This window comes from Crassostrea angulata, chromosome 10 (assembly GCF_025612915.1).
Source record: "Crassostrea angulata isolate pt1a10 chromosome 10, ASM2561291v2, whole genome shotgun sequence".
NCBI classification, from domain to species: domain Eukaryota; kingdom Metazoa; phylum Mollusca; class Bivalvia; order Ostreida; family Ostreidae; genus Magallana; species Magallana angulata.
In genome coordinates this window covers 43,104,688-43,114,954 of record NC_069120.1, presented here as the reverse complement: position 1 = coordinate 43,114,954, position 10,267 = coordinate 43,104,688, and the positions used below count along the sequence as shown (strand labels likewise).

General features: G+C 33.9%; 1 protein-coding gene across 1 annotated transcript; it reads left to right on the top strand.

Annotated features, from left to right (window-relative positions):
• The first annotated feature begins 4,080 nt into the window (after positions 1–4,080).
• On the top strand, positions 4,081–6,801 carry LOC128164875 (uncharacterized). The gene has a single exon (XM_052828934.1). The coding sequence runs from the start codon at positions 4,081–4,083 to the stop codon at positions 6,403–6,405; it is 2,325 nt and encodes a 774-aa protein (XP_052684894.1). The 3' UTR covers positions 6,406–6,801.
• Positions 6,802–10,267: the final 3,466 nt, after the last annotated feature.

Here is a 10,267-nt window from a genome sequence, read left to right as displayed (position 1 = left end):
GCCTTTTTTTAAAAATTGCATATATTGCGTAGATGTTTCTTGAGATTCTAAAATTATTTTAGTTAATGTCGGATACTAGTAACGTACATTTAGGTATCCTGTAGTGATGTCTTTCTGTTTTCGAATTAGTTTCCTGAGAGGTTGGTAAACCATGGCGGGTCCCTTTGTTAAATAGTAACACATTTAAATGGAATATACATTTGGCGTCAAGAGGTAATAATACTTTTAAATTCCGTCATGCATTTATAAGTACAAAATTCAAAAAGAAGTTCGTCTCAATTGATAGATCGCAGATTTGTTCGGAATTTGTTATTGTACTATTAGAGCCATATGTTGCGTAAGAAGAAGATAAAATGATACATGCTGGTTTAATAGTAAATTCATATATTTACCAATGGACGTGTAGGTATTGACAAAGGAAAAATTCTCCAACGGCAATTCTGGATAGGAGACAAGAATATAACTAACTAGTATTATGACAAGTAGTGAGGATTAGTACTCTGTGAAGTGGGTAGGGTCATCGATTTATATACATGTAAATATATATATTTGGTGGGCACGTGAGAGTTAACGTGGACCCTCTTTAGGTTATGTAGGTCCAAAACAGATAAGGTCCACCAATAATGGGGAACTGCAGAATGTACATTGAAAAAATGAAAATAAACAAAAGAAAAAAAAATTAAATTTTTAGCTCTACTGAATTTTGGGACCAAAAATAATCTCAATTTCTGTCTATCAAGTGAAATATTCTCGAGATAAATTAATTTTCTTATTTAAAAAAAATTACATTACTCTTTTTTGTCGTGTTTCATTTAAAAACAATTCATACATTTAAAATAAGGGAGTAAAAAGCTGAGATATTATCCGGAGATCTGCGATGTAGATACATGAACTACATCTACATGTAAATGGTATTATCCAATATATGTATAAATTACTTCCGACTAGAGACAATAAGATTTCAAAACAATATTAATGTATATTAATAGAATCAAAATAACCAAACATATGCAGCTCAAATCTGTCTCAAGATTTTTTTGTTTCATTATTTATTCATAAATACCCCTACCTTCGCTAGCCAAGGGTTTGAGATCCGTAGAAGCCGCGCGGATCAGAAACCCTTGGCTAGCAAAGATGAAATATCTCAGGGTTCACACAATATTTAATTACGTATCAGAATGAAAATTTATTTGCATGTTTTTGTAGTTGAATTTCTTGTCCCCCTCTCTCTCTAACTTGTTCGGCTAAAGAGAGCAGCTGTTAAATAAAAATCTGTGGAGATTCGTATTGCAAATGATATAAAATAACTAAGCTCTGAATGATAGCATTTGAAAATAGTGGTAGGCGATCCAGGAGACTTTCGAATGAAAAAAAAATCTACATATTAAGAAACCCGTTTTCCGTTCCAGTGGAAATCTCTGAGTAAAGAAAGATGTTTACGTTTTTAATGATTCAACTGCATTTCTTTTAGCTGTGTATATCTCTATAAAAATCGTCAAAATGTGATGGAAACAGTAACCTAAGACAGACTATTCAAAAACCGTGGCGACTGTTCTTGGGCCAGCTATAAAATTAGAGTCCAAACAAAACAAACAAAATGAGTATCGGAAATTTGACGGCACGATCAATATAGACTATACGTTGAACCATTTAAGATGCTGGGGTATTGAATGGATAGCGACGTACGATTTAAATGAATGTTGTTTATTATAAAAAAAACAAACAAAAATTAAGCGCTGTCCCCGTTTTAAGCATTCATTTTGACTCTGCTCTCACTTCAACAGTCATACTAGTTTCATAATATTTATATGCTGTTGTGCATATTTCCCTCATTTCTTTTGCAGTTTTCTATTAAAAGGATTTTTTCTACATTTCTTCAAAAGAGGCTGTTGATGTTAACATTGAAGTGACGGATGAGATGCTATCAACAGAAATTTGTAGAATTCTACAGTCTTCACAATATCTATACGTTCGGGAAAAACAAGGGGCATAGGTAATATTTGATGAAGTTCGAATTTATAATTTTTCAGAAAAGGTCTTTATATCAATTGATTTCTTATTAGGGTCTTCCGTTTCCAACGGAAGACCCTTTTGTTATTCTACGGTTTCTTTTTATTATTATTCTATATTTTTCCTCTGACATTTTTCGAGAGCTATAACTCAAAAACTATTTGGTCGATTTTCACCAAATTTACAGGACTGATAGAACATAAAACGTGCTTGCGAATATAAAATTTTGAGCTGATGACGTCACTTCCGGTATGAGATTTTGAGGATTTTGTGAATTTTTAAGGACCATTTTGTCCACGTAACTCCTCTGAAACTAAAGGGTATAGAAAAGTGAAACTTTCAGGAATATGTAGATGAATGTCTGTAGATGATCCTCTGTATTTGACATTGTGGAAAATGCGCACGGCGCCGAAGCTCGCCCGAGGTCAAAAATTGGCACCAAAATTTTTGGCAAAATTTTAACACGTTTTGCAAAATATCTTTTAACCTGTTGATAATTTGTTAAAACATGTAATGCAAAAGTTGTTAAGATTTACACGGGCTTTTGTTTTGTTTTAATAAAAAGGGGCTGGCTCCTTTAATTAGGGGCCAGGAGGGCTCTAAAGTCTTTGAATTTGAACTCTTAACTGAGCAATAATTTGTCATTAATTATAGAAGCAAAAATGTTCATTGTACAGCTGTTTATCTACACAGTACCTTATTTTAAACATTTGTTACGTAACTAGGGGTTTCAAGGGGCCAGAAGACCAACATTTGATCATTAATATCTTAAAAAGGAGAAATATTTTGAAAGGCAATGTTGAACAAAAGTTGCTTAAAATAATGTTCTTTAGAACATGGTACCTTAAAATTTATGGTTTGTGGCCCCAGTAAGGAGTTTAAGGGTCGGCCCCTAAAACACTGTTGTTAAGATATCTCCAAATCGGTCAACAATTTCTGAACACTTATTAAACAAAATATGTTTATATTAATAAGATCTTTTATTTAATATTAAGAAAAAGGGACTAGCCCCTCAAATTAGGGGCCAAGAGCGCTCTAAAATCTTTATATAATAACTCTTTACTGAAAAATAATTTGTTATTATTTATAGAAGCAAAAATGTTCATTGTACAGCTGTTCATCTATTCTGGACCATACTAAAGTCATATGTTACATAATTAGGGGTTTGAAGGGGCCAGAAGTCCAAAACTTTGATCAATATTATCTTGAAAAGGAGAAATATTTTGAAAAACATTGTATAACAAAAGTTGCTGAAAATAATGTTTTGAACAATGTGATACTTAAATATTTTTCGTTGGTGGCCCCAGTAAGGAGTTGAAGGGTCGGCCCCTAAAACACAGTTGTTCCGATATCTCTATAACGGTTAATAATTCGTGAACACTTGTTGAATAAAATATGTTTATATTTGCGAGACCTTTAATTTGATATCAAGAAAAAGGGGCTGACCCTTCAAATAAGGGGCCAGGAGGGCTATGCTACAAAGTCTTTTTATAGTAACCTTTTTTAGAGCGATAATTTGTTATTAATCATAAAAGCAAAAATAAAAGCTTATTAAGTTTAATGTAAAACTGAAATCCGTTTTAAAATCGGCCGATGCATTACAAAGATATAGGTGTTTGAAAATAGACATTTCTGGAAATTTTGATTTCACATTCTTGGTAAAGAAAAGAATGTTATGTTCATAGTTTTATTAACTCGTACCTAAAATATATCGATAATTGTTAAATCGTACTTAAACACATTCGGATTTGTATTTGCTAAGTCGTTCTTGAAATTGATAATGTTATTGCTAATTCGTACCTAGAATCATTTTGATTTTGTGAACTCGTACCAAAAATAATTCGATTTTTTTTTCTTTTTGTTTTATTTACTTATGTTTATTGGTTTAAGAACTCTGCTTCTTAGAGACAGTTTAAGCTTTACCTTCGACATTATCGGAAGACCCACTCGTTGCTTTGCAACGAGCTTTGCTCTAGTTCCTTATTATTATTGTTGTTATCATTATGATTTATTAATTTATTTACTTATCATTATGATTTATTTATTTATGTATTTATTACAGTATCGAAAATGAAACGGATAGATTTCCTGTACGGTGTGGTATCTATAACGATTTTTCTGTTCTTGCCAATATTTTTCCAAGTGTATGGATTTTTGGACGTACAGAAGTATAGGTCTGTTACCAGTGATAATTCATATTATGAAAACTCATCGGAACCTATCCTTGCCTATACGTATTACAGAACACTTTTGTTTTATATTTTTACATTTTTGATTGTTCTATTAGTTGGTCTGATATATGTTTCGTCAAAAGAAAAGGATTTGACAAGGTTTCAGATTCAATGCTACCGTCCCTATTTTCCCTATCATTGTATGGTGTGTCTTATTCCATTCGTTCTAAGATACGCCAATATGAACGCCTATATACCTGACAATATAATGGCTCAAGTGGAATGGAACCACTTTTTTCTGGTTATGTATTCAATTTTTCGATTTATCTGCTTTTATCTATTGTCTATTGTTCGGCGGTATGATCTCTTGAGGTTGTTTGCGTATTTATTTGTGACGTTGATCCATTCATTTATATTGACTTTCTTTGTATATAGTATATGTAGTAATTGTATAGAGTTGTTTAACTGTATAAAGGAAAGCAAAGACGGATTTCTGACAGCGTGGTCTTCTTATGATCAAATTTTTATCTACGATGAATTAAATGTGAGTAACATAAACGCCTATGAAAGGACCTTTAGTCTTGATAAAAACTTATTTCGATCCACTGGGAAAAAACTTTATCAGACATCAAGCTTGTCGAGATTACAATTAGAGGACTCGAAAGGAACTAAATATCCATATCAACGATTGACGTATAACGTTGGAATCGGCGAAAGCGTAAACCTGCCTTGTTCTGCACTATCTACTGGCCTTTTTAGTGTTTTTTGGTCTTTAAATGGAAGTAATCTTTGTTCAAATTACAGTGGTTGCTACATTAAAAACAATGTTGAAAGAAGTATTCCTTATAATGAAATAAGCAGCGACATAGACATTGATTTCATCGACGATATCGGGTTTGGGAATTTCACATGCACTTTCCAGATGTACAATTATATTGGAGGAAAGTTACATTTTCAAAGAAAAAAAGCTTCGCCCATAATTAAAAGTCATGAAATCATTATGGCTCAGTACAATGTGGTAAAATATTCAGGGAGAGAATTCTACATCTATGCAACACCTGGGGGAACAATTGATATTAGATGGAAACCGATGTTTTTCATTGGTGAAAATGAAGACTTGATCCAATATTATTACGTAAATGGGGCACATTACAATAGAAAACCTGGTTTAACCACAATGTGTTCAAGTTTGTCATATCTATACGTCATATATGGAACGGCAATGAATTGGTTTTTTGTTCCAAACATGTATGAGTCCTCGCATATTTTAACAAACTACTTAAAATTATATGAAACCCGCTTTACCGCTTGTGCTGGGTCGAGTGTTTTTGGCATTCATTCTGTCGAGTATTTTCGACGAGTTTATGACAAAAAGAGCAATTCTTTTATCTTTCGACTAGTTAAACATCCAGACAAGATATATGTTCTTCCAGATTTGCCGTATTTCTACAAAATGGACAAAGCAACGAAGGACAGGAAAGAAGAAATAATACAAAATCTACAGAAACTAAGTTTGGATTATCTCTGGTTTGAAAAACACCATACTTTGTTTTTGATAGAACGTGTTGTGCTCGAACTGATAGTCGTAATATTTTTGCTTTTATTTTGTATTTTTTCTCTGTATAAATGGTGGAAATGGTACAGATGCAGCGTACTCCAACCGATCAGTAAAATGATATTAGGACAACCAATTTATGGAATCGCTGGGCAGTGCTCAGCCGTAAGATGTAGTTCGTCATATTGCTGTTACGTTTTCTGTGGTGATTCTGATAGGGGTTCGGTTTATGACCATCTCGTAGTTCCACTGAGAAAAGAAAATATTACAACGGGTTTTATTTTCGAGGAATGTTTGATAAACAGAAGTGGAAAGTCAGTATTTAATATACATTGTGACCTGCTTAAAAAGTGTGAGCATTTGATATTTTATCTGACGTCCGCATATTTAGAGGAAGAAAAGTTTGTTGATATTCAGTTGGAGACAATTCTCCATTGTATTAAAATGGGTTTGATTTCTACAAATAGAGTGCTAATAATAATTGCAGACAATTGCGAACTACCGGAAAAATTACGATATAACTTACCGGAGGCAGCTGCCAACATTCATGACTGGGTGACAATAAAAAATCCCGATAAAAGAATAGGACTAGTTTTAAAGTGGATAAATGGTTTAAAGAATAACCCTCAAAATTTAGATGTAGTGGTATCTACAGTGTTTCTTGGATAAATGTTTCTTTTATGATAAGAACATATCCTACACTTATTTAAGCGGGAAAGCACTGCTGAATTTATATTCTTCCACAATTTGACCATAGCAACATATTGCTTTCATTTCATTGAATCCAAGTCCCTGACCTCCTTAGTTTAGTTATTATTGTTCGCCTTGGTCTTTCTCGGTGCAACCTTCTGTTTTATCCTTGTATTTGTAATTACATGTATTGTCATTGAATGCATAAATTACAATGCCTTAACAAATGCCAGGGCATCTTAGTATTTTAGTACCTGACCTAAAGGACTGCCCTCTTTGGAGTTTTTTTAATGCTTATCTTTTATAGTAAATACTACATTTCTTGGTGCTTAATTGCCACCTTAAATTCATAAACCTCTAACAAGGAAGGTATTGGTGTATGAAATGAACTAATGTAGCGTGCGATTAAGTTGATGACATAAAAACTACAATGGTTTTCACTTAATCAATTTCCTTTGGTTATTGAAGTTTTGTTTACTAGAATCAATATCGTAACAATTTTTTATTGCGTAGTAAGAAGTGTTTATTTTTCTTTTCTGGCAACTCGAAAGAGAAAATGATAACAAAGTTTAAAACTCTTTTTCTAGTGGTATTTGGTTTTTGTAAAAATAAAATAAAACACTCTGACTTGTCTTTTCCACATTCTATGGAAAGCATGGACAATCGGTGTGAAAATGATACGTAGAATCTGACTTGCCGAAAGTTATTGATATCATGATGATTCTATTTCAAAGGTTGTGTTAATTTTGTTGAAATCGAGTTGTGTAATTTGTAAAATATGTTTGAATCATGATCGAGTGAACTGATAATTGTAATTGATTAAAGATTTCTTCAATGTTTTATTTTTTATACATATGTACATGTTTCAATTTAATAAGTCCGGTTTTATGTATCTGATTCTTTGTTTGTTTATCAGTTTGAAATTGTGATGTTTAATGCGAATGTATAATTGCTTTGTTATGAAATAAAGTTCCAATAACAGAAAAATGAGATATACCAAAGACAGTATATTATAAATTAAAGTTAAATTAAAGACACATGGTGACTCATGATTTGCCAAATAATATTTTTTTTCACGATTTCCACACATTTTATATCTATACTTTTAAATTACGGCATTTGCAAATAAACTACAAAATGCCTGCACCAGAAAACTTGCTTACACCGTTGGTATTTCACATCTGTGATGGTGTCCGTAAAGCATAATTGAATTTTAACTGATAAGTTATTATTGTGCAATTAATTAAAAACCCACATGTGCTTTCATTTTCGATAAACAAGCCCGAAATAGCTAAAATGAGAGTAAGTTGGTGGACACGCTTTGGCAGATTTAAGTCAGGGATAGTTTGCATCAAAATATATATACATGTACTTGCAATGAAATAAGATTGAATGATTACTTAAAGAGTGAATATATTTACTGTAAGCCTATTAAGACAATACATACAAGATCTGACAAAGTTAAGATTTGACAAATGTTGAGTACATAAAATGGGTCAATTCGTTTCTTTAATTGCCGATTTTAGTTTTGATACACATTCGCTTGAGAACTTTCCAGAATGGGGTAACCCAAAACACGGATTGACTAATTAACGAAAAGTGTAGGACGAGTTAATAATGCATCGAGGGCAGATATCTTAGACGTCTATTAATACATGCGATTTTATAATAAGTATGAATTGAAAGAACTTACGAGAACGGGGTGCTCAGAAACGGGTTGACTAATTGACATCATGGCGGAAAGTGTAGGGCGAGTTAACCATCGGCCAGATACTTTGAATCTGACAACTCTGGTTAAAAATATGCATTCAAATGAATAATAATGCATAACCTAGCGTGTTTTAATTTCATACTTTTTTATACCACGTCAGATTGGTTGTAAACCTTGGACATTATTGAACAGATAATTAGTCAGCCCGCGGGCTGACTTATTCAGTTAGGATGAAACTGCAAAAGCGCTTGCATAAATTGGAATTCTGGGAAGGAATTAAACAGTCTGTGTTTGAGAAATTCGAATAAGTTATGAAACTGATCAGTTTCTATGTCAAACTGCGCATCACCAGTCACGCTTTTGTAATAGAAAACTTTCCACGGGTATCGTCTGCAGCCACGGTTTGAAGTCCGCATACGTTTATTTTGGAGTGGATATGACAATGGTTTTGGACGAGGGGCCCATATTTTGCAGAGAGCAGTCTTTGCAAAGTTACAATTTAAAAATACAACATGCACAGTTGCTGTAGATTACTTTAAAAAGGATCTACCGCTACACGCTTGCTCCTCAAACAGTTATAAAATAAGTATGCAGATTAATTGTACTCCCGCCCGTTATGATTGTTATGGAATAAATTATGTAATTCAACAGATAGTGTATTCACTTTTGACCTGAAAATTATTATTCCACTGGGTGACTTTCTCAGCTTTTTTTTTTGGCGCGGCGATAAGTGGACAAGTCCGTTGGAAACATGAGAATACCACAGAGCACACCGTGTGTTTACATCACAGGCACGTAGCATCGGTGGTTGGGATGAGGGGGGGGGGCTGCTTCCCCCTCCCGACGTTTTTTTACAACGAGCACTTTTCTTAACTTTATATAATAAATGGAAATATCATGGATTTGCCCCCCCCCCCTTCCACTTTTGTTGGAGCATGTAATAAATGAAACTGCAAATGAGGAATTCTAATTGAATTGAAGTTACAGTTAGGGTTTTTTCTCTCATGAATTTGTGAATCCACCCTTTTTTAATTGCTTGTCAAGATGAGTTTGATGAAGCTGCCCCACACACATTTAAAAACAATACGTATTTGTATACCCTTTCATATGGTTGGAAATGTTTAAAAGTGCCTTTCAGTTGATTTTGCATCTTAATATAACAAATACAATTAAAAATGACTATTTAATATCCAGATTTCAAGCTTACATTCACTTATTCCTAAAAAAGTTGAATTAAGAAAATAATCGAATTTCAAGTGTTATAATGTACATGTTCTAGATCGAAGAAAAGGCCGACAATTCGTCTTATTTGCACGTTCCGTTTATAAATTTATGATCAGCAGCGAAAATTAAAATTCATTTCTGATAAGATAGCTTAATTGACACATGCATGCTTCCATTGAAAATATTTTTAGTCAGGCAAGCATTTTGAAAAGCTATTACATGTATGACAATAATGTGTACAGTGTTAATTTCCGCGCTTGCGCGGGGTACCATCTAGTATTAAATGAAAAGATTAACTTTTGAAAAATTACTTACTTATTTACTTTCTTAGGCCTGTCGTTCCGTGAGGAACATAGGCCATCAACAACAGTCCTCCAACAAACACGGTTCTGGGTTGCTCTGGTGGCACTGTTCCAGGTCATATCTAGTGCCTGTAGCTATGCCTCTGCATCCCAACTCCAGGAGTTTCTTGGACGACCCCTTTTCCTCTTGTCCTGTGGATTCCAGGTAAGGGCTTGGCGTGTAATGCTGGATAGTGGTTTCCTCAAATCCTATCTAGCCTCACTTCCGACGTCTTATTTGCATTCCCATTGCTTCTTGTCCTCCTTTCCGCCATAGGTCTTCATTTGAGATCTCTTTAGGGTATCTGATGTTGAAGATGCGCCTGAGACAGATGTTGTAGAAGGTCTGGATCCTCTACAGGGATGTTTATGTTGTCCTCCATGTCTCCGCTCCATATAGTAGGATGGACTAAACGCTGGAGTTAGGGATCCGCAGTTTGGTGATAATGCGGACGTTCTTAGAGGACCATATGTTTTTAAGCATGGAAAATGCAGTCCTTGCCTTGCCAATTCTTGACTTAATGTCAGAGTCTGTGCCACCCAGTCTGTCCACCACACTCCCAAG

Bases quoted from the DNA above. Each gene is read 5' to 3' on its own strand.
- LOC128164875 (XM_052828934.1), top strand. From the start codon at position 4,081: ATGAAACGGATAGATTTCCTGTACGGTGTGGTATCTATAACGATTTTT.